The 24077-nt window shown below is 35.9% G+C and overlaps 2 protein-coding genes across 2 annotated transcripts; both read left to right on the top strand.

Moving 5' to 3' along the window:
- Positions 1-321: 321 nt before the first annotated feature.
- Positions 322-6552, top strand: LOC148851950 (IAA-amino acid hydrolase ILR1-like 6). Its single transcript, XM_088942369.1, has 5 exons — positions 322-1111; positions 1783-1908; positions 3852-4166; positions 5452-5580; positions 5699-6552. Exons 1-5 carry the CDS (start codon positions 617-619, stop codon positions 6062-6064), a joined length of 1431 nt encoding a protein of 476 aa, XP_088798495.1. The 5' UTR covers positions 322-616; the 3' UTR covers positions 6065-6552.
- A 7737-nt stretch (positions 6553-14289) lies between these two features.
- LOC148851949 (amino acid permease 6-like) lies at positions 14290-17799 on the top strand. The gene is made up of 7 exons (XM_088945724.1): positions 14290-14347; positions 14454-14706; positions 14861-14953; positions 15075-15289; positions 15404-15549; positions 16305-16532; positions 17380-17799. Exons 1-7 carry the CDS (start codon positions 14290-14292, stop codon positions 17797-17799), a joined length of 1413 nt encoding a protein of 470 aa, XP_088801850.1.
- Positions 17800-24077: the final 6278 nt, after the last annotated feature.

Below are 24077 nucleotides of genomic sequence, written 5' to 3'. Positions count from 1 at the left end.
ACACTTCCGAAATTTTAATTATACGAAGAATTTTCTATTTTGTATGAATTTATTCCACACTAAATTACGTGATCCGTCAAATATTATATATATAATATGAGATTTTTGTATAAAGCATTAAATCTTACAAAAAAATGCAGGGCTTAGTTCGGGAAGAGTAGTACAATGCCAAATGTTGTATACTGGGTTTTATAATTTTTCCTCTCTTTCCAAACTGAGACTAATCAAGAAAACATTTTAAATTTTTCATTGAAAGCAAACAAATGGGTGGAAATTTCCGAAATTTATAAATAACCTTCCTACGCGGGCGGTCGGGCCGTCGGGCGTCACTCTCAATCAAGAAGTGGTGGGGCTGCTGCGATTCGACGCCTCAGGCAAGAACAAAATTCTCCCACGTGATAGGGATACGTCACTGTCAATTACCTCCCACGAGTTAAAGGTGCTCTCTCCTTCAGGTCTTCTCCTCCTGCTCTTCCTCCTCCACCTCCTTTAACGTCTGACCTCCGCCTCTCTCTCTCTCTCTCTCTCTCTCTCTCTCTCTCTGGACATTCTTTTAAATTTGCGTTGCTTCTCCCTTCTTCCACCTCTCGTCTGTTATGCGAAGTGGAAACTCAAGATGGGTCCTTCTGGGGAACTGGGTTTCTTTTCAATCTCTATCTCTATTTTCCTACTTCTTCTAAATTCCATCAGAACCGCCGGAGGAAGCACTCCCACCGATCTTTCGTACTCAATCTTCGAAACCGCAGGTTACATCAGTTCCAAGGATTTGTTACTCAAGAACAGAAGTTCGTCTCGGTCTTATGTCTTGTCGCCTCCTTCGTCGCCACCCGGTTGTCAAGTTTGGAGCAAGAGGTGTTCGGAGGAGGTGCTGGAGCTGGCGAAGCGGCCGGAGACGGTTGACTGGCTTAAGGGGTTGAGGAGGAGAATCCATGAACACCCAGAGCTGGCTTTTCAGGAGTTCGAGACGAGTCGGTTGATTCGGGACGAGTTGGACAAGCTGCAAATCAGTTATCGCTTTCCCTTGGCCGAGACCGGCATCCGAGCTTCCATTGGAACCGGTGGCCCCCCCTTCGTTGCGCTCAGGGCCGACATGGATGCTCTGCCAATTCAGGTTTTGGTTTTTTTTTTTTTTTTTTTTTTTGCTTCATTGGAAAAATAGAGACCCTTCGATTAGAACTACAGGTTATGCTTTTATTTTTTTTTTCCCCTGTAAAATTTGTCGGTTTTGTCGGTCTTTTCTGGGTTTCATTTTTCTCTCTGCAACGACCTAGAACAATACTATTGATATTTAAGCCGTTGGATCGGAATTTTCGGTGCAATTTTGAGGCACGGTGGTTGGGGTTTTAATGTTAATTGGGTTTCAGGTGGGTGGTACGGTTGTCTCCATCTTGAATTAATTTTTCTTCTGCAGAGTTCTGTTCCGTGAATTTTTTGGTATTCTTTATTCAGTTAAAAATATTAAGCTTTGCACCAGAAAGAAAATGTGGTCAAAGAAGCGATATTTTATTCATTTTTTTAGTAAAAATCATTGATGATTCTGTTATTTAAACGCTTGCTGGTCTCTACATGGTAGTTAATTTTGTTACAGATTGGTCAAAGAAGCGATATTTTATTCATTTTTTTAGTAAAAATCATTGATGATTCTGTTATTTAAACGCTTGCTGGTCTCTACATGGTAGTTAATTTCGTTACAGATTTTTTTTTGGGTTGGTTTTGGAATTGGGATTAAAGAGTGTTGAATGGAGGAGATCCATTTTCATTGAGATGAGGAACTTGTTGCAGGAAGCCGTGGAGTGGGAGCACAAAAGCAAAATCCCAGGAAAAATGCATGCTTGTGGCCACGATGCCCACACAGCCATGCTTCTTGGTGCTGCCAAGATATTGAAGAGCCGGGAGCCTAATCTCAAGGTTTGTCTGCAACTTGTCTCCTTCTTTTAGCCTATCTGTGATTTCACCCATTTGCTTGAAATTATAAATTTTGCATTACTGGTTGTCTGGTTGTTGTTCTTTTGGTGGAAGTTATGAAAATGACAGTATTGGAAAGGATGGTTGAAGATTTGAATTGATAGATTCAATTATCTTAGTGTAATGCTTCATTTATGCAATTTTTTTTCTTATCATTCAGATTCCATAATATTTTTTCCCAATTGTAGTTATATACTCATTTATAAGAGCGTAAATGGATATAGAATTTCTGCAAGAGTCTCTTGGAGAAAGGCTAATCTTCAGAAACTTTTCTTTTTTAGTCTTCATCAATTTTACCACATTGTGTTGCTTGTAGCAAGAACAATGTCCTGGTGGGTTAACAAGAACAGAATAGACGCACTTTTGTAAGATGAGGATGTTGTAGCATATGTAACAAATATATGATACAACCGGGAAAGAGAAAAAAGAACCGGACAAGAAAAGCAAGGGGTTGATTTGAGTGCGGGGTCTACAAATTGCTTTGCATAATTAGAAACGGCATCGGTAGGTTCTGTGGTTCAGTTAATTTCTAGTGCAACATCAGTACTTGCATTGGTGCTTCCCTGGTGGTTTTGCAGTGTTCAATAATGAATTTCATGAAATTACAAGTACGAACAGTGGGTTCAATAAACTTGCATGGTTAAACAGTGGATTCCATGAACCTGCCTGTCTGTATATTGGATAGGGCCCCGAGTAGTCACACTTTATAATTTTTTAATTTCTCACAGTTTGTTCCTTTTCTAATATTTTATTAATTTTGCATCATGACTGTGATCTTGCCTTTGTCCTACACTCTTCCAGAGAATCTAAAGTGAAAGAAATGAAAAATAATGTATCATACATCATTTTCATTGCAAGCCTAGTTTCAACTGTTTCAGTTAGTCCTGTTCTGTAGTTCAATAGAGTATCAAAAAAATAATAATAATAATAAAAAGAAAAACAAAAAATAAAGAATGGAAATGAGAAATTGTTGCACTTCTCCAGCGTTTCATTTTCACAAAGAACGGAAATGAGAAATTGTCTCTAACTTTGCCCATAAGCTGGAATTGTAAATCCCCTACCAGTTTACCCCCCCCACAAAGAAAAGTTCCCCTATAATACTGAATCTCTTCCATCTTAGATAGAAACCTTTAACTGTTTGTTAACCTTTCTCTAATGATATAGAAATTGCTCAAGAATTTATTTCATATAATACTCCCTTCTAAAGCAGCATAGCTGAAAGGAAGCACCACCCAGAATACCCAAGAAGCAAGAACGCTTAGGGGTATTGCTAAAAACATTTAGATAATAATAGAAGTTGGTGGTATTATAATTGAAACTTGAGGCAGGTTAAAGTAAAAATGGAGACAATTTTTCATTCAGTTTTCTGACAGATCTCTGTCATGTTTGAATTGATGTTAACCTAAGAGAGGTTTCTGTCATTTTTTACTGAGCAAACCATACATGAATTATCAATTCCACTTCCTGTGAATGTCAGAGCAATGTGTAGTCTTGCTGTTCTGGTCCGGAAACCATGGGCGGAATTTAATGGCTTAAGACTTTCTCTTTGCTGCATTTTTTCATGCTACAGCATGAGAAAAGTGTAGGACAGCCCAGTGCATGAGGTTCTCGCCAATGCGGGGTCTGGGGAGGGACAGATGTGCACAGCCTTACCCCTGCACGTACAGAGAGGCTGTTTGCAAGATTTGAACCCTGATCACCCAGGTTGTAATGGAGAAACCCAACCATTGTGCCAAGGCCCACCCTCTGTCATATTTATCAAAAAAAGTGTCTGTCATCGGAAGTGTATTCTAGAATAGTACATGATTTTATTTGTTATATAATGTGTTTATATTTCTAGCTGATTTTATCTTTTCATGATTCTTGACCCATTATTTTTTCAATAGGGAACTGTGATTCTTATATTTCAACCAGCAGAAGAAGCTGGTAATGGTGCCAAGCGAATGATGCAAGATGGGGCTCTGGAGGATGTGGAGGCCATATTTGCTGTTCATGTATCGCATGAGCGTCCTAGTGGGACTATTGGTTCAAGGCCTGGTCCCTTGCTTGCTGGATGTGGCTTCTTTAGAGCCATAATAAGTGGAAAAAAGGGCAGTGCAGGGAGCCCACACCACTCTATTGATCCCATTTTGGCTGCCTCAGCTGCTGTAATCAGCTTACAGAACCTTGTGTCTCGTGAAGCAGATCCTCTGGACTCGCAGGTCTTTTCACATTCCTCTACATGCTTTTTCAAATTAATTCTTCTATTATTGCCAAGAAACGAATGGATAAATGCTCATTTTTTAACTTAGGGAAGAAAAATTACTAGTCCTTTGCTTCGTACAATGGTAAAATCTCAAGCTGACAAACATGAGGATGTGGGTTTGAGTCTGAGAGAGGCCACTTTGTGAAAAGAATGCCAAAGTTAGATCTGCATCTGAGTACACCCCTCCCAAGACCCTGGATAGCTGGGATGGAAATTGGTAGCAGCCCTTTGTTTGGAGTTTAAAATGGGAATTCAATACAAACCTTCTCTTATGGCCAAAGGATGAATGGGAAGTATATCCATCTTTTTAACTTGTGAAAAAAGAATTAGTGGTCAAATTCCTTATATAGGCTTCGAAATGATTATAACTATGTAATACCTTATGACTTATTTTCTTGGTCATCCTTTGGAGTTCAAGATGGGAGTTCGATTTAAACCTTTTTAGGGTCTAAAATATCACCTTCAAAAAATTATTAAAAGAAGTAGTTCCTCATTGACAAGAGGGAATTCTTGTGGTTGTGGATCTGAAGTGTAGCATTATAATAGTGAATCACTTTATGGCTATGGTTATGTTTTGGGGGAACTAAGATGCTATGCATTTATGGGTCAGGTTTTGCATCTGATGTGAGACAGATTCCTACAGAGTGAAGGTTGACTTGAAAAGGAGAAATAAACTAGGGAAAATTGGAAGTTTGCTAGAAAGTAATCCTCTGAAATAAATAATTTGTAGCTCAATAGATCCTACAGGTTATCTAAACAATACAACTAAAACATACATTTGGTATGATCGTGGGTTTAAAACTGTATTTTCATGTTAACAACTTCAAACTGAATCATTAGCCTTTCAAAAGAAATGCCGAAACTAAAATTAGTAAGCCTTGGATAATTACAGAAAACGTTTTTGTTTTTATTTTTGTGATGGAAGGCTTTACTTTAATAAGTAAGAAAACACATTTTCCTTCCAAAGATGTTAAATTTTATTTTCTATGTTTTCCTTCCAAATAAACTCAGCTTCCACTCTACATGTCCCTCATATGCTTCTCTCTTCCACGTGGAAAGTAAACTGGCAGTTTGTACACCCCCCGCTCTCGTCCTTTACTGAAAAAGAAAAATTTTCTTGTGGCTACCTCAGGATTTGGTTAGCACAAACTTATTTGAATTCTTTTCAATTGTTCATCTGTGATGTATTTCTTGTTGCTCATGGATATTCCAAAGTTTTTATGGTCTTTCTCTTGTTGCAGGTTGTTTCAGTGGCTTCATTTAATGGAGGAAATAATCTAGACCTTATTCCTGAATCTGTTATCCTATCTGGTACATTAAGGGCTTTCTCTAATGCAAGTTTCTACAGGCTCCTGCAAAGAATTGAGGAGGTTTGTGATGGCATAGTTCTAACTCCGAAATGAAGTTCTTGGTCTTTGATATGCCTTGTATATTTTTCACATGCCCTTTACTTACCAAGTACTTACAATCCCTGCTTCTGTTAAACAGGTTATTGTAGAGCAAGCTAGTGTTTACAGATGTTCAGCCACTGTTGACTTCTTTGAGAAGAAGACACAGATATACCCTCCCACAGTAAATGATGAGCATATGTATGAGCATGTGAGGAAGGTGGCCATTGACTTGGTGGGTGCTAAGAATTTCATTGTGGTGCCACCAATGATGGGTGCAGAGGACTTCTCCTTTTACTCAGAGATGGTCCCAGCGGCATTCTTCTATGTAGGTGTGATGAATGAGACATTGGGTTCAACACATTCTGGCCATTCTCCCTACTTCATGATTGATGAAGATGTTCTGCCTATAGGTGCTGCAACTCATGCTGCAATTGCTGAAAGATACCTCATTGAGCATGGGTGAGATTACCTCTGTCATGAGAGGTGTCGGGTATTACTTTTTGCTGGATGGACTTAAGGGGATCCGAGGGCTTGTCCTCTGTAATTTGTAGTGGGATGTATGGGAGGAAATATTTCCCCTGTAATGGTTCTGAGGATGAGTGGAGGGTCTCCTGCTAATTAATCTTCTCTGTTGTATATTGAAGATAGTATGGAATTCTGCAACCAGCTTGCTCTGTTGCTGTTTGCAGCGTCAAGGGTTCCTGATTGAGCTTATGCTTCTGTACTCTGATCTTGCCATTCTTGGAATTATGGATTCTATGGTGAGCCATTCTAATTCTTACATCAAGGTGGTCTTTCTGTATGCCTGGGGAAACAGATCTTGAACAACATTACCGTAAGTGGAGGCAAACCAGTTGGACATGCTCCAGAATATCAAGAAGCAATGTCTTGGCATGTAAAAAAATTGTAACAAATTTAAATGCATGAATTAACTTAGTAAGATTTATTCAATTTTCTTTTTCTTTTATTATTTTGAATGCCTACTGGGTCCCCACTGGATGTGGTCTAGGTAGGAAATTAACTGGACCAGAGATCTGATAGCATGGGGTTAGATGGGTTATGGCTTTATGGGAGGGCTCCCTTGTGTGTTACTGAAATAAATTTTCTGGGTGATGATGTTTCTTTAATGTTCTAACATCTCTTTGGTCCAAACTCCAAACCCAAAGATTATTAATTCTAAAAGAAGATTGAAATTCGACTTATCCTCCCAAAACTCTCAACTTTCAATTAATCTGTCCTAAAACCTCTTTAAGGAGTAGAAAATCAGTTTTCTATTTCGGGCCCATAGAGAATAAATTTGCCTAATTACCAAGCAGGCCTGAGCCCAGCCCTCGTCTTTGAGATCGAGTTAGTGTGGGCTTGAGCTCAATCCAGAGTTCTGGGTCAGGACCTAACCTGACTATTTAGGATGGTTCTCAGACCAGGCCGTACTTACCTGTATATTACTTAAATCATCTACATGCTATTTATATAACATAGTAAATGTGAATATGTTTGCTAGCAGAGTCATTTTCTAAGCTTCGAGAAGGACTTTTTCATCTCCCCACCATAAACTCGGGCCCGGATTGAATTCAACATCTGGGTTTTTGATTTTTTGATGGCTCGGCCCGAGTTACTAGAATGCTGGTGCTGGGTAGGCCAATCGGACCGGCATGGCATGGCATGGCATGACAGCATGTGGGCCGTGCCAGGCCCAGCATGATGGTCCAGGCTGTGCTGGGCCTAGGGGTCCAGGTCTACAGGGCAGCATGACATGGCATGACTGTGCATGCCGTGCCACACATGGCTCATGTGTTGGCACGGTACATGGCACACAGTCCATCACGGGTCGACATGGCACAGCCTGCGTGCTCGTAGCGGGCCACACTCGGCCCATCCGATGAACTAGCCGTTGGGGGGTCCCCAACAGTTAGCTTCAGCTTTTTGGGTTTTTTTTATAGAAAAATACCCCCCAACAGCTATAAACAGCAATATAGGGGTATTTATGTATTTTGGTTTTGGGGGGAGAAAAATAATGATACAAATGCCCCCAATAGTTATATAATAGTTAGTTTGGGGGCATTTTGGGTAAAGTGATAAACAAACTTACAATGACTAAAATATTTCTCCCAACAATTAAAATACCTCTCCACCAATCTCATCACACCAATTCAACAATTCTCTTAATTTCTTCTTTAGTTCTCATACTCTCAAGTCTCAATAGTTGTATAGCATTTTTTCAAAGTCAAGAGCAATAGGAGAAAATGATGAATTAATATTTTTTGTATACTCAATGGTTGTATAGTATTTTTTCAAATTATTGTAATTTTTTTAATTTATTTGATATTCTTTTAATAATGTACTTGAGCTTTTGCATGAAGATTTGAGCAGCTCGAAACTAGTTTGGCTATCACACATCTTTCTACGGAAAAAGACTGCAGCATAGTCTGCCTGCTTGTAAACAACCGAAAGACCACACGGCAAGACATGACAAACGGGGCTTGGCCTAAAATTCAAAAAATCAGTTAACCTTCTCTAAAGATTTGATTCAGTAATCAGCAGGTCCTAACTCCCAAGTAATTATTCTTTTTCCAAGCTGTTAGAACTTGGAAGTAGACCTACCTTTTTCTTTTGAAATTAGGTCTATGTATTGGATTTGCTTCTTCCTCCAATCTAGGTTTGGGGTTTTCCCTTATAAGCACGAGTGCTTGAATTGAAAAAAAGCTAAGAGCCTGAGACTTGTTGAGACTTGAGATCCAGCTTAATCTAAGGATGCATATAGTGCACAGAATTAACATCAAAACTCAGTTATCTAGAACTATCCACCTGCATTTTCAAATTGTAGTCCTTGTTCTGGGGCCATGCTATCTTCTCTGCATCAATATTCAAATACCCACCTGCAGCTTCAAATTCGACACTCCACAGACAGAGACCCAGTAAATAAAAGAAAAATAAATTGCAAAGAATACTCTCTTATAAAGCAGAATTCCATCAGATATCAAAGGATTCCCTATTACAGGCTTTCCTGAAGTGAATTTATGGCAAACCCAGCTTCAGTAAAGCTTTTCTAACATTTGAAATTCCATCTCTTACCTTGATTAGCAGGAGAGGAACAAAAAAGAAAAAGAAAGGAAAAGAAAACTGAATGTTAAACCATATGCGAACCAACATTCTATCATTCTTCTAAGTAGTGGAAAATGAAGAATGGCAGCAGGATATGGATAAACAAAGCAATGTGTATAAGAAATATATAAATATATTGAATTGAAAATTTGGCTAGGAAAGAGCATGTAGTGGTGCGGTGTTTTATATGGTTGTGGTTTGGATATGGCTGGCCAAGAAGTCCACATATGCCACATGCCCAGGTTGGCCTCCTTGCATTATTGAATACGTGAAGCAACAATTTTTTTTTTTTTTTATTCAAGATATGAACCCCAAAAAGGCAGAAAATACATTCAAGGAAACAATATTCTTTAACAAGACACCCGAGTTGAACCATCATTGTAAAATGCAAATCAATTTTTTTAGTACCTCAGTTATTATTTATCTATCTATCTATCTTTTTTTTTACTTTTTGAATTTTTTATTTTATTTTATTCCAAGTCATTTTAAGAACAGCCAATAGATAAAGAAAGGGGTGTTGATGATGTCTAACCATGTGGCACTACTATCCCCCACTTTCTCCTAAATTATATCTACTTTATGAGAGAGTTTCTCTCTTAAATTATCTTTAATTACTATTTATCCTCTTAAATTATATTTAATGGCCTTAAAATATTTATTGAAAACATAAAAATACTTATAATAGATTTAGTAATATTCAGATTATTAATAATTTTATATTTTACAAAATTCATAAAGAAATTATGTACTAACAATATAAATTATAATTTCATGGATTATTCAATTTAATAAATAAATAAATAATATTTTAAATATTCAAATAACAAAACTATTTAAATTTTATTTATACATTAAAATTTAAAGTTATAAAAATATTCTTTAAATATTTAAATAACTAAATATATTAACTAAAAATAGCTAAATAATTATATAAAATAATATTTAATTTTATGTAATAACTAAAATAAATAAAATTTAAATGGTGAAAATTTTTAAATATTTTAAATATTTAAATAATGAACTATTTAACATAAAAAAAAATTTAATAAATTTAGAAATTTCATAAAATAAAAAACTAATTATAATATACTCCATAATATTCGAAATTACTAATAATAGTTTTATATTTTACATAATTAATAAAGAAATTATATAATAACAGTATAGAGTATAATTTTACAAATTAATAAATTTAGTAAATAATTAATATTTTAAATTTTTAAGTAATGAAATCGTTTAAATAATTGGATAATATTGTAAATAACTAAACTTAAAATATTTTAAATGTATTTAAAAACAAAAAAGATAGATAAAATAACAAAATTATGTAATAACATGAAAAGTTATAAAAAACACAAGAATAAAAAATAGATTTAATAATATTTGTATCAACACAAATTTCGTGTATTTGATTAACACAAAATATGGAGACAAATTACAAAAATTAATTTGTAATAAAGAAAATTCAAGGGAATTAAACTCTCTTTGATTTCTGCTCGATGACATGAGCAATCTATGATTAATGGTCGAATGCAGTAAAGACGAGAGCCGTTGGTGTGTTTCTCGAACTTCTTGAATCGTTGGTATAGATTTCCTTGATTTTGGTGCTTCTAAAGAGTTGATGTAGATTTTTTCACTCTAGGCTTCGTGCTTGATCGATTGTGAAGAATGCTTTTCTAAGAAAAGCTTTTTTGTAGTGGCTTGATCTTTTTTGGAGAACTTGAATCCAGGTGTGTTGTAGAGAACTAAAAAGCTTTCCCCTTCTTTCCTCTCTCTTGATCTTGAAATTGATGGAGTTTGTAGGAACTTGTAGTTGCTTACAATCCTCAAGTGTTCATATGTGAGAATTTATTGCAATGTGATTATTGAAAAGAAAGTCCCTTTCTTTCTAGGCAATTCTATTAGCCACTTTGCTTACCAATTCCATGTAAGTGGAGTGTTGGACTAGGGTTAATTCCCATGCATGCATTATTATGTAGGAGTTAATGGTCTTGCCAATGGGGCCACCCTATTACAATAGGACATGGGCCACATTGGACTTAGTACACTTGGATCCTTGGGCCATTAAGTCATATTTATGTAGACTTGGGCCTTGGGCCCATGTAGGCCCATATTAACTTGAGGGGACTATCATGTAAATTAAGTCCACTTATTTGGCTTAAAAATTCACATGTCTAAAATTTGATAATAAGAATATAATATATATAAATAATTGAAAAATATTAAATATTATTACAATAATAAAAAATATGTTATATATTTTATAGGTATTGAAGTATCCAAATAACAAAAATATGCAATAACTTTCAAAATAATGTTTTCTAATAGATATTAAAAATAAAATAATAATAATAATTGCAACTACTAATGTACTAATAGTACAAAACTTTATTTCACTTATATAAATTAATAACTCTAGAGAATAATTTTCACAATAATTAAAATTGTTAATAATAGTTTTCATATTTTTTTCAATATCTATTATGTATTTATATATACTAAAAATAGCATTTAATGTATTTTTAGTAATTATTTATTGTATTTTTGTGATGAATATATTTTCAATAATTATGTATAAATCTATTTTTGTTTTGTTATTTAACAGTAATTTTTCAAAAATTATTGGAGATTAAACTATTGTTATTTAACTTTTTAAAATTTAATTTATTATACTTATTTGATTTATTGTATTTTTTTTATAAATTTATTTTCAATAATTATATATTTTCATTATCATTTATTGATTTATATTTATTAGAGATTAAGATATTATTATAGACTACACTATTTTTTGATTAATTTAAAATATTTTTAATATTTATTGTGATTTCATAATTTTTGTATTTTTGTTATAAATTTAGTTTCAATATAATTGTGTATTTTTGCTATAAATTTTCAATAATTATTGGAGATTAAAGTATTGTAAAAATATTAAAAGTGATATATAAAACATAAATAGTTATCAATTATTTAAAAAGTTAAAATATAAAAAATTGTCTACTCTTATGTATTTCTATTGTTTAACGAATCCCATATTTATTTTTGCCTTTAGTTAGAGCCCATATATCTTCATTTGGCTTGGGGTATCTCCAAAAAGAGCTTTCATGACTTCATGTGGGTCTATCTTCGAATTTTATACAAGGCCTAAGCCCATTTCACCTCCACCACTATTACCACTTAACACATCAACCTTAACAATAGTGCTCCATTGCTCCTTTTTAAAAGATCAGCCACTTTGTTGTTCAGATTAATCTCTTCTCTAGAAAATATATCCAATAGCTTACTATTTGTTGTTGCAGTTTCCTTACCTTTACTAATGTTTTCCATAACAATTTCCTTGCTTCTCCTTCATTCTGCAACTCCCTGATACTAATTCCAAGATTTCGCATACTTTGACTAGGCTTAAGCTGAGCTACCCTTTGTTGTTGACTCATCTCGATCGATCAGAATCCTAAATGGAGGGCCCAATCATCTTGCTTAGATTGCTATACCTTCCTCAATTCAGTCCTTCATCCTTGAAATTGCTTCTCTTGGTTGGAGTCGTCATAACTGATGTTTCCATTGGAGAGAGAACAACTAGGTCTGTAACCTTTTATGAATTGGAACAAGAACCAAAGGAGGTTTCTAAACATGTGGTTGAGGGTACTTCATCCTCATTTTCGAACTTCTTAAGACACCTTAATTCCTTGTTTCTAATAACTATCCCACAGTAAAAATACAAAGCTGATTAATGTTCATATCTAAAGTTAATTAAACCAATGCTTTATTCTAGTCTTCGTAATACCACTTACACTTGTGGCAAGATTTTATCCACAAGGGCTTCCAGTCATTCTTTTTTAAAACTAAAAAACAAAGCACCGAAAGGATACTAGGAAGAAAGACAAAGCAAAACAGGCAAAACATGCAAAAAAACAAGAGGGTTGGGAGAGAAAGTGAAAGAGAAAAAACGCCATACTATATAGAAACAACTACAAATGCAGGAAACATCAAAGGCATAGGCAAGGTTCAAAATATCATCATGTATTGGTCCATATTGGCCGATATGTATCGTATTGGAGTCTTCCTGATATGCCCCTACAGGGGGTGTTTTGGGTCGACAAGTGGTTCAGGGGGTAGACTGGCTTTAAACCGGCCCCTTTGAATCAGATTCGGAAAAAAAATAGTACTGATAAAGGCCAATACGCCCTACCTACATATCACCCAGCTGTATCGATATTTTGAACCTTGGGGATCAGGGAATTTGAATAAATACTAGTTTGTATAGGTAAATTTCTATGATATCGGGAGGGCATGATGTCTTAACAAACATTAACCGATCAAAATAACAGAATCCAGTGTGAATTTGAATGATTACTAGTTGATTTGTTATTACTATTTTTAGGTATAATAATTTTTGGTGTTAAAATGATTTTTTATATTATATGAAAAAGATAGTACCCTTATTCATAATTGGGGAACCAAGAATCTGTTTGATTCGCAGTTAAAATGGAATCAATATTCTTTGGAATCGGAATGATCTATTTTACTGGTCTATTTGGTTCATGTGGGAATCAGAATTGGAATTAAAGTCAACTGAAATTGAATTTTCATACCCAAATTAAGGAGGGGGTGGGAATGGCCATTCCCTGCAAATGAGAGAATGACATTTCATTAGGAATGACAATGAAATTTTGATTCTACCCAACTAAAGAATTGGAATTAAAATAATCCATTCCGATTCGGATTCCAAACCCCTACTCCCATGAACCAAACAACGGACCATAAATTTTTCAACCATAACAATATTGAGGTGGGAATGACACAAGGAGGCAGCCGGTGATAGGAGTTTTTCTCAGTATGTATTGTGTGCTGGAGTTGAACTGGAAGCCCATATTTATAATGGGACTTCCATCACTCGACGGTTCTAAAAAATACAGATAAGGGGAAGATCCCTTCTTATCCGAGATTTTACTTACCTCCACTCCTAGACTCTTTTAGCCTCTTGGATCAAGAGACAAGTGTCCTACAAGGTAGGATTAGTTGTCCATATTTTCTCAATTACTTTGCACACCAAGCAAGTTTCTTGCTGACATGGCATTAGTTTGATTAACCGTAAATAGGCCTAAAAAGGGAGATTAGTCAAAGATATTTATCCATTGGTGTAGGCTATGCCCTGGCTGAAGAATTTGTCCATACACCAAGGTTATTCTTAATTGAGGGCATCTAATCACTCGGATGCAAAGCTAATGTTTTATTGTTAAGAAAATTTTGGAAAATAATAATTATTTGGGTATTAGCTAGTTCAGTCTCTTCTATAACAAATTAAAGTAACAAAAACTCCATAGTTTTTATCCTGAGGGGTGGTATAAGTATATCACCCAAACCCCATGAGAGGTAATGAGTAATCTACCAAATTTTCCTTCATCCAAGCTATTGTCATTAATCTTATTCTTATTCTATCCCATACATGTTCATGAGAGAGAAAAAGAAGCAAGATAAAGAGTTAAAACTGCAAACGAACGGTTTTGTTACATCTTCCACAAGTTCCAAGTATTGAAAGAAGGTCGACTTCTGCTTGGAATGACAGAATCTGCAGCCCCAGAGACGATGGAGATGGGTAAAGAAAACGAGAGTTTGGACGACGATGGTCGTGTAAAACGGACTGGTATTTTTTTTAATGCTTCATAGTTCTAATATTCAGCTTTTAAGATTTTCTCTAATCTATCTTGTTCTGTGTTCTGCTTCTGTTTTTGCTTAATTTTGATTTGAAGGGACGTTGATGACTGCAAGTGTTCACATAATTACTGCTGTTATTGGGTCGGGAGTGCTCTCCCTAGCTTGGGTTATGGCTCAGTTGGGTTGGGTAGCTGGACCTGCTTCTCTCGTGGCCTTCTCTGTCATCACTTGGTTCACATCTATTCTACTTGCCGATTGTTATAGATCAAATGACCTTGTTCCAGGGAAGAGAAACTATACCTACGTGGATGCTGTGAGAGCCAATCTAGGTAATAAAATCACAATTCTGTTACACCATCAAGGAGAGACATTAACTTTTTCTTAAGTGGGATCTCTCTAAGAAAGAAACCTTTTAAATTTTCAGTTGATACACCACCTGGGTATCTCCAGAAAGTCTCAACCCTTAACAGGGTTCTGATTCTCTTCCTTTTTTTTCCTCAAGAGGATACAAGGTTCGTATCTGTGGATTAGCTCAAATTGGAAACTTGATAGGGGCTACCATTGGATACACCATCACTGCGGGCATCAGTATGGAGTGAGCAATCAATCAAGAGCTCCCGAAGATTGAAATGTTATACTTGTAACTGCTATGAGAATGACTGTTTGTTGTTTCATCTTCTTTTTCTTCATAAATTTCTCTTTCTTCTCAATATCAGGGCTGTTATAAGGTCCAACTATTTCCACAAGAACGGTCACCATGCCAAGTGCCAGGCATCAAACTATCCCTTCATTATCATCTTAGGGGGCATTCAGATTATTCTTTCCCAAATACCCAACTTCCACAAGCTGTCTTGGCTCTCCATGATCGCGGCTGTGATGTCTTTTAGTTACACTTTGATAGGGATCGGCCTATCGATAGCCCAAGTTGCAGGTTTTTAGCAACTAATAAAAATCTGATCAAAGAATTCTCAAAGGTTCCTTTTCTTTCTTGAATGGTTACATTTTACTTTAGTAGTGATCCAAGTTGCTTTTCGAATTCTTATAGGGGGAAACAATGGTGCAAGGACTGGTTTAACAGGGGTCGTGGTTGGGTTGGATGCCACAGTCTTAGAGAAGGTGTGGAAGACCTTCCAAGCCATTGGAAATGTTGCCTTTGCCTACACCTTCTCTCCCATAGTCATTGAGATACAGGCAAGCTAGCCAATCTTCTGAGTTATGACATCAGTTTCTAAGTGGTTAATTATGCATCTGTATATATAGTATAGTAGTACACTGATCTCTCTTGATTTAAAGATAGATGGTTATGGTGAATGGGTAAGGAAGTTGAAAGTCTGAAAAGGTTCTGTTGGTCAGAAATAAGTTAACCTGTTGATCAGGAACATGAATGCTTATGTTTTTTCTTGTTTAAAGACAAACTGCGTCCTATAATTTAGGGAGTGTTTGCCAATGTGTCTGATTTTGTTTTTTTTTAACTAAAAGAAGTGCTTCATGATGTTTGAAAAATACTGTTTCAGAAACAAACAAAATAAGGTTTTCCTTTCCACAAGGCTAACAATTAACATATGGGATAATATAGCTCCTATAGATCATGCTATTTTAGATTTGGACCACATTAAAAATAAAAATAGAAACATTATCTTAGGCTCAGACCACGTCAATAATCACTTATTTGTGTTTGGGAAATAAGCCCAAATAATTGTTTCTTCTTGAAAAAAAAAGCACTTATTCAAGGATCCCAAATTTTATTTTATTTTATTTTTCAAGTGGTTATTTCTTTTCAGGCCTATCTTGATCTACCATGTAATTTTTCAGCAAGTTAGAGAAACACTCCATAATGAATTTTTTTTCATTGTTTTCAGGAGCTGCTAAACAAGCTATTGTTTTTATGCTAGCTTGTCACTTGATATACTAATTTGACAGTCTTGATGGAACATCATGAATTGTAGGACACACTAAAATCAAGTCCCCCAGAGAACAAGGTCATGAAGAAGGCAACTTCTATTGGGGTGTCGACCATAGCCTTTTTATACATAGTATGTGGTGGCGTTGGTTATGCTGCATTTGGGAATGATGCACCAGGGAACTTTCTTACTGGGTTTGGATTCTATGAACCCTTTTGGCTTATAGACTTTGCAAACATATGTATTGCCGTCCATCTTGTTGGAGCCTACCAGGTAGAAATTACGTTTCAACAACCATCATGTTGGTTTGGGTGCTAGGCTAAGATCATTCTGATTAATTAGGGCTGGTCTGAAGACCCATCCTCAAAAAAGAAAGGTCTATTAAGGAATGTTGGTCTTGGCAATCTGGGGTCTTGGGAGGGATGAAAATTGGATTCAGACCTAACATCTTTGGCTTTTGTTTTTTGGAACAAAATGGCTACTTCCCAAATCAAAAACATCATTGAATCACATTTCATCTTGTGGTTAGGTCAATCTGAAGACCCTTATATACTCTAAAAGAGAATGAGGATATTACCCAAACCCAATATTGGTCTTGAGTCTTGACATTTTGGGGTGTTAGAAGGATGAAAATTGGATACAGACCTAACCTTTAGCAATCTTCACACAAAGCAGCCATTCTCAGAATCAAAGCACAACCTTGAGTCAAATTTCATCTCGGGGTAAGCTAAGATCTCTTTGATCGTTAAGGACCCACCAACTATTGGCTAGAAGCTTGTATCGTATTTGGTCAGTGATTTTAGTGTCATGCCATGAAAAGTTCCAAATTTAGCCACCAGGGGTGGCGGTGGGGTGGGGTTATGGAATTGGGTTAGCCTCCTTTGTGGGCTTGGTTTAGGCTTCTAATTAAGGGGTTGGACAATCACAGCCCAAAGGTGAAAATTTCTTATCTACCTGGGCCAAATAAGAGAAAGCAAAAGCCCATTTATTAGAACTCGATCAGAAATCAAGTAAAATCAATCAGAAAGCTCACTAGGTCACACTCTTATTTTAACTTTGAAAGCTACATTAATTTGTTCTGTAATGCATGTTTGTAACTTAACAGATTTGCTATTCTCAGGTATTTGCTCAACCTCTATTCAGGATTGTGGAAAATCGGTGCATCACCCACTGGCTGGAAAATGGATTCATAACACCGGAACATACCGTTAAAATTCCTTTATATGGAAAATACCACATCAACTTCTTTCAGGTGGTTTGGAGAATGGTTTATGTGGTATCAACGACTGTAATTGCAATGATATTCCCATTTTTTAATGACATCTTAGGGCTGGTTGGAGCAATCTCTTACTGGCCATTGACTGTGTACCTCCCCATAGAGATGTATATTGTGCGGTCCAGAATACCCAGGTTTTCCTTCACATGGACATGGCTTAAAGTATTGAGCTTCACCTGCTTGATGGTGGCAGTTGTTGCTGCAGTTGGATCTGTTCAAGGCCTGGCTGCTGGTGTGAAGACTTACAAGCTCTTCAAGACTTAATTAGTAACCTCTCTCTCTCTTTCTCCATACTTTGTCCATAGTGAATAGATGGTGATAAATTTTTCCCTTTCAAAATGAAAGAAACAATATAAAAGCTTGTTCTCCATAGAATTGCTCCACAGTCCAGTCAAAGGTATCATTCTGATGTAATGCAAATGTAACTTTAGGTTATGAGCCACCAAATTACAGGCTCGGAAAGCATGAAGAATTGTGATAGATTCATGGTCTTTGATAATGCTTCTGCAATCTGCTTTGGAATTTTGATAGGCCAAGGAGATTGAGAGACAACCGCCAATCAAGGTTCAAAATATTGCAACATACCGGTGCACAGGATTCAACTATGTTGCCAGAAAGATGTGATACCGGGAAAGTTTATAACCAATCAACCAACATCATAAAAGTAGTAACCAGTCAGGTGAGTTTTCATTAAAATTGACGGGGGTTATGATTGGTCAAAACCTTTTTGATATCACGTCTTTCCGGCATCAAGCATTTTCCTCAGTGCATTTTGTGGTGTGTTTGTTTTCAAATACACAAACCCCTTCTAACATTCTTAACTCTGAAGCACAAACCTGAAAAATAAAAAAGAGAAAATTTGAATGGGTCTGACCAAAATTTGAATCAAAACATTCTTTTAGATTTCGTGCATATAGATAATTTGAACTGGGAGTGCAAGTTGGGTGGGCTCGGATTGGGCTTTTGCGAAATTCTGAATGGATCTGAACCAAATCCCGAGCCCAAAAAGTGTAAAATGTTAGCTCAAGACAACCAGGGTTGCACCCCTACTATGAATCATGCTTCCAATGGAAGTTGCCGATCCCCATATCAATTAATTGCTGGGATCAAGAAAAGCAGTGGCCTCTACTTCCATGGACGAACAAGGTGAGACAGGATTTAACAAGTTCGACCAAGAGTTTGGCCTATTTTGGATACCAGGTCTTGTTCTAAATGATCCATGGTCTTTGGCCGCATGAGACTCGGGCTAGGGATGATCAAGGGCCGGGCTGGGCTTAGCATTTATTATGATGGGCTTTAGCCTGGGCCTAGGCCAAGCAGGGCTTTTGGGTCTATGCCTTTAGATAACATTATAATTAAATGTATACATGATTTTTACTTTTTATTCTTTTTTTTTTGTTTAATCAATGGTTCGACACTGGTTCTGCACATTTATTTGCTGGGCTGGCACCAGGAATTACCCTGACCCGATCCGATCCAATTCACATATTGTGATCAATCTTAGTAACATTACAGACCCGGACCCGATCCGACCCATTGACAGAATTACCTTTATTTGCATCAAGATCCATGTTTTCATGTTCTCTTGTGAATTGTGATTTCACATCTCCATTAATGGACACTTCTCTTAAAAAATGGCTAGTTAGCCTAGATTCACCACAGTATGTGAATTGGTTCTTAGTGGATTGAGAATCCATTCAGGAAAACCAGTTCTTAATTTTCTTTTGGGTTTGGAGAAGCTAAAATTGAAAACTTCTTTTTCTTCTTATGAATGGAATGAAACTGATGCAATACAAATATGGGTCTATCCCAAACAAGCCTAGAGAGAGAGAGAGAGAGAGAGAGTCCTTTATGACTCAGCATAACTCAATTGGACGACAAGTCACACTCAGCTTAGCTTGAAGATTCCTCTAGGAATCGAGATCAATCCTTCCTTTCAAATGGAAGACTAATAGCTGTAGGAATTGGAATGTATATTGAGGTATTGCCATGGCAAACGATAACAAATGAAAGAAAACAGCCATGTAGGATTGCCTTTCAATACACCACACCATAAAAAAAGTTGACTTTGAAATTCCAACTTACCAAACTTGGGCTGGATTTTTAACGCACTTTCAGTGCTTTTGTTTTGTTTTTGCTTGGAAACTGTCATTAAATTAAACTACCAATTTAATCTCGGATGTGTTGCTTAGTTTGAAATCATCCCATTGTACCTTACGGTACGGGTTCAATGGTGGGACCCTGTTATTGATCCCATTTTAGACTCGACCCGGGCCCATAGATAAAAATTGGATTGGGCCAGGTTCTCTATATATCTATCAAAGACTAAGGTCATGTTTGGAGGTGCTTAAGTTAAAACAAGTGCTTATTCAAATAAATAATTATTCACATTTGGCACCTAATTTTTTCAAATATTTATTTTAAAAAATAAGCAGTTATTTCATATTGGGTGTTTGGTAGTTTTTTTCTCCAATAAGCACTTAAATTAGCATTGGTAATTATTTTGTCATTCATTTTCTTTCAAAATTTCAAATTATACCCTTATGAAAGTATTTTTATTAACTTTTATGAAAGCACTTTTATTAAAAAACTTTTATGAAAGTATTTTTACAAAAGTACCTTATAAAAGTACTTTTATGAAAATACTTTTATAAAAATATTTTTACGAAAGTACTTTTATAAAATTCAACTAGGGATAATTTTGAAGGAAAAAAAAATGAATAAGTGCTTATTGTATGAGCACTTAAGTGCTTAGTGGCCCAAATAAACACTTATTTTTTAACACTCTCAGACATGGTCTAAGTTGGACTAGGCTTTGCCCACACGGCATGTATTATGATTTTTTGGGTGTTACTAGGTTGTATTAATCTTTTATTCAATGGAACTCTTAGGTAGGAGGATGTCATGGGTGCTGGGTTAGCCCAAAGTCAGGTTGGATTAGGGTTAGGTTGGGTTAGTTGATGGTTCAATAACTCATGTTGGGCTAGGGTTGACCTCAACCCAACCTAACCCACCCAGACTTGCACCCCTAGGTGTAAGTAAGGAAGTACTTAGATAGGCCGCATACATAGTCCTGGTTAAACAGGGTCTGGGTAAAAATCATAAGTTGGTCAGTAGATTCAAGTAGGCCTGTCAATGAAACTTGAAAATCCATGGCCTCATCTGACATCTAATCTGATTATCTCAGATTCCAATTATGTGTATTTATGCAATTAGACCAGATTCAGATTTGACTCCATCCAATCGGTTTAAAATCTGAATCTGATTATATTATAATATTGATTCTAATATATAATTATATTTAAAATTATATATTTTTTATGAATTTATATATAATAAATCAGTATATTATATTTACATTAATTTATTATATACAAAGTTGAAAAATAATTAACTTTTTAAAATTTTTTATATTTCAAAAACTCAAGTAATATCAGATTAAATCTTAACTCAATCCGAATCTGTTAGAATTCAAATTCAGATATTAAATTTGGATGCATGTTTTCGATAATCAAATAATCTGATCCGATTACAGCCCTAGATTCAAGGTCCAGAAGGGATAGGATCCAAGCCAGACTTGGTGACAACCCTAGTTGGACATGGACCCATTTATTCTTTGAGTGACTAACTGCTAAGTGCTAACTGAACAGCAGACCTGGGTGGATCACTTTGCTACAAGAAGATAGGTGGCTTTGGATTTACCAGCCCATTCAGCAGATACGGATTCTTTGGATTCGTCACTTGAGAAATGCTCAATGCCCTGTCTTGATCAGCTTTTTATTCCCTCATGTATTCGACCATTTCTCCAAATTTCGGAAGCGCCAAGAAGTAAGTGCTTCTTTCACCTCACCTCAGGTTGGACTATTGGAAGCAACGTGTTGCACCCTTCGCTTTCAACCCTGCAACACCCAAATCAGGTTCTCCTTGTTAATCGTGGATGCGTATCGCACTATGATTTGTATGGGCCACCGTAACAGTATTTACTTGGAATTATGGGTTTTTTATAGGGACAGGATCTCTTGAAATTCTAATCGAATTGAAGCACACAAATAAAGCTCATGAACCACGATTAAAATAAAAAGTGAAATTTACTTGTATAGCTTGAGGTGCATTTTGTGGTATTTGAATGATAAAATATGTTTCTCCATATTTCTTTTTCTTGGGGCAGCTGGTCTGCACTTTTACACTTTTATGTTGTTTGGATTCAATTCAGTAAATTAATAGATTGGAAGATTTCTAAATCTCACTGCTGTATTGAGAGGGATGCCATGGAAAAGCCATTAGCAGGAAGAGCCCAAGGTTCATGGAAAAGCCTCAGTCCTGATCATTGGAGAGTAGGTTGCAAAAGAAGGTCTGTTACTAAGCTAAGGAGTTGTAAATGATGCACACCTGCACAGAAAGGGACCATTTCGGTAGAAGAAAAAGGAAATCAAAATTGTCCAAACAATTGTCCCATAAACAACAAAAGCACTTTTTCCAATGAATGGAAGACCATTTGTGAAAAAGAAGAGAAAAGAAAAAGACAATTCCATGTAAATTATAAAGCAAATCCAAACGTGACCTTCCCATTTATTACCCTTCTCTTCTCACACTTCTTTGACAATTTCTACCCAAATTCCTTCTGACGCGTTCTTGTCATTTTCCCGCGTTTGGTTTTGGTGAGATTTCAGGGAATTGGGACCATTTCCCACTGTTTTCTGGCATCGCTTTCTACAACTTTTCCGTCCCTGGCAAAATATGATTTGGGGGTTCCACACAATATTTGACTACAAGGACCCGACTGCCCTAAGAAGCTAATGGTGACTGAGACTGTTCTTGGCCGAGAAGGAGACCCCTGGTACATCCTGTCCACATTGCTCTCTTTCTCCATTTCTATTTCTGCTGCTTCTTTCTCTTCCTTTCAATATCATGTAAAAATTGTTACTTTTAGCTTTTTTAATACCATGTTGGCATTGATGTGGAAACCTCACCATCCATTTGAAAGAAAACCCTAAAACATTTGCCACGTGGAAAAGTGACCTCTTCAATGTGAACTCGGATTCATTACTGCCACCACCCACATTAAATTTATCTTGGCTTTATCAGAATTTGAGTATGTGAATGGATTTTAATTGTTAACAACATACTGCACTTAATTAATTGAAGAAATGGAAAACTAATGGATTTTTCACAAAAAAATATATAACGATATGATACCGGAAAAAACTTACAATCAATCAACCAATATCAGAAAAAAGGTGACCAATTAGGTAGGTATTCATCAAAATTCAAAAAATTGCTTTGATTGATCAAAGTTCTTCCAATATCATGTCTTTCTCTGGTATCATAGATTTTTCCTACACAGAAAGTGTTTGGTTACATGCAGTGCCCTAAAAAGAGAAAACAACCCCAACTAAAATAAGATGCACCCTAATTACTCCCCTAAAAATTATTATTTTTTATAAATATGCATATTTTTAATATTATTAAACATGCATTTTTCCTTGCTATAGGCTAACAGATTATTTACCTACATTTTTGAAACTGATCAGTTTGATACAAAATCTTCTGTACCATACTTTAGTCATGTACATATCTTGGTTTCACCCACCCCACCCCAGAACTGTTGTGCAGGGGTTCAATATCTAACAGATTAATTTCTATTAATTATGATATTTATTTGATAGCCCACCTTGTAATTATAATCCCATGGTTATAATATAAACTTCTAAAAAATCTGTAAAAATAAATAAATAAATAAATAAAATGTCCCTGAAGTCAAATGAATTTTCTGGTTCCCCACCCAAGATAGATTCCGTTGAAAGAAAAATGTTGAAGTACCACGAATGTAAGGTTTGAACTGCTTGTTGGGGTTATGGGACCAACCCAGAATACATCATAGATAGACGTATTCTGGGATTTTGACCTGACAGAGCAGGTGTGAATGATGATTGACTAATACTGCCCAATCTCAGATGAGCTTCAACAGTGAAGCATGGATGGTGGAGTACTACTTGAATCATAAACTGTACAATGGGACATGGGTCAGAGAATATATAATACGGCCGGCAAGAAATGGCATTTCTTTCTCTGGGTCAGCTTGCTACAGATAGCTTAATCATTATTGTGTATTTGATAAATCGTTTATAGACAATTAGGTGCAATGTTTAATTATTAAGAAAAGTATTAAAATGAAATTTTCTTTAATGTATAGTGTATATATAAATCAAAATTTATTTTTGTAAATATCAATGTATACAGATGAATATAATAGAAAAACGCTGATTTGATGATAATATGACGACATTTTAATAAACACCTATCATGAAACACCCACAAAATAAAACACACGCTAATGGATCCATTAGGGATTAACTGGGCTCGTTGAAAGAAATAGCCTTGGAGGCATCATCAAGGTTGGCTGGCTTGCTTGCTGAATTGGGTAAAATCAATGATCCTTTCAGCCCGAAGTGGTTTGGAAATTTCAGGCTTGTGCACCGAATTCAGTTCTGGACCTAACATTTCAAGCCTAACCCCATTATATGTGTTTTATGCATTACTGT

This window comes from Nelumbo lutea, chromosome 5, assembly GCF_056320005.1.
Source record: "Nelumbo lutea isolate HS-2025 chromosome 5, American lotus-T2T, whole genome shotgun sequence".
NCBI lineage: Eukaryota > Viridiplantae > Streptophyta > Magnoliopsida > Proteales > Nelumbonaceae > Nelumbo > Nelumbo lutea.
The sequence above is the reverse complement of the archived record's forward strand: the minus strand, read 5'-3'. Positions and strand labels throughout refer to the sequence as shown.

What these genes read in the sequence shown, in the direction of transcription:
- LOC148851950 (XM_088942369.1), top strand. Translation starts at nt 617, where the DNA reads ATGGGTCCTTCTGGGGAACTGGGTTTCTTTTCAATCTCTATCTCTATT. An exon ending in GCCGGGAGCCTAATCTCAAG is followed by an intron (nt 1,909 to 3,851) that starts GTTTGTCTGCAA and finishes TTTTTTCAATAG; the next exon opens with GGAACTGTGATTCTTATATT. An exon ending in CAGATCCTCTGGACTCGCAG is followed by an intron (nt 4,167 to 5,451) that starts GTCTTTTCACAT and finishes CTCTTGTTGCAG; the next exon opens with GTTGTTTCAGTGGCTTCATT.
- LOC148851949 (XM_088945724.1), top strand. Translation starts at nt 14,290, where the DNA reads ATGGAGATGGGTAAAGAAAACGAGAGTTTGGACGACGATGGTCGTGTA. An exon ending in GGTAATAAAATCACAATTCT is followed by an intron (nt 14,707 to 14,860) that starts GTTACACCATCA and finishes TTTTTCCTCAAG; the next exon opens with AGGATACAAGGTTCGTATCT. An exon ending in ATCTTGTTGGAGCCTACCAG is followed by an intron (nt 16,533 to 17,379) that starts GTAGAAATTACG and finishes TGCTATTCTCAG; the next exon opens with GTATTTGCTCAACCTCTATT.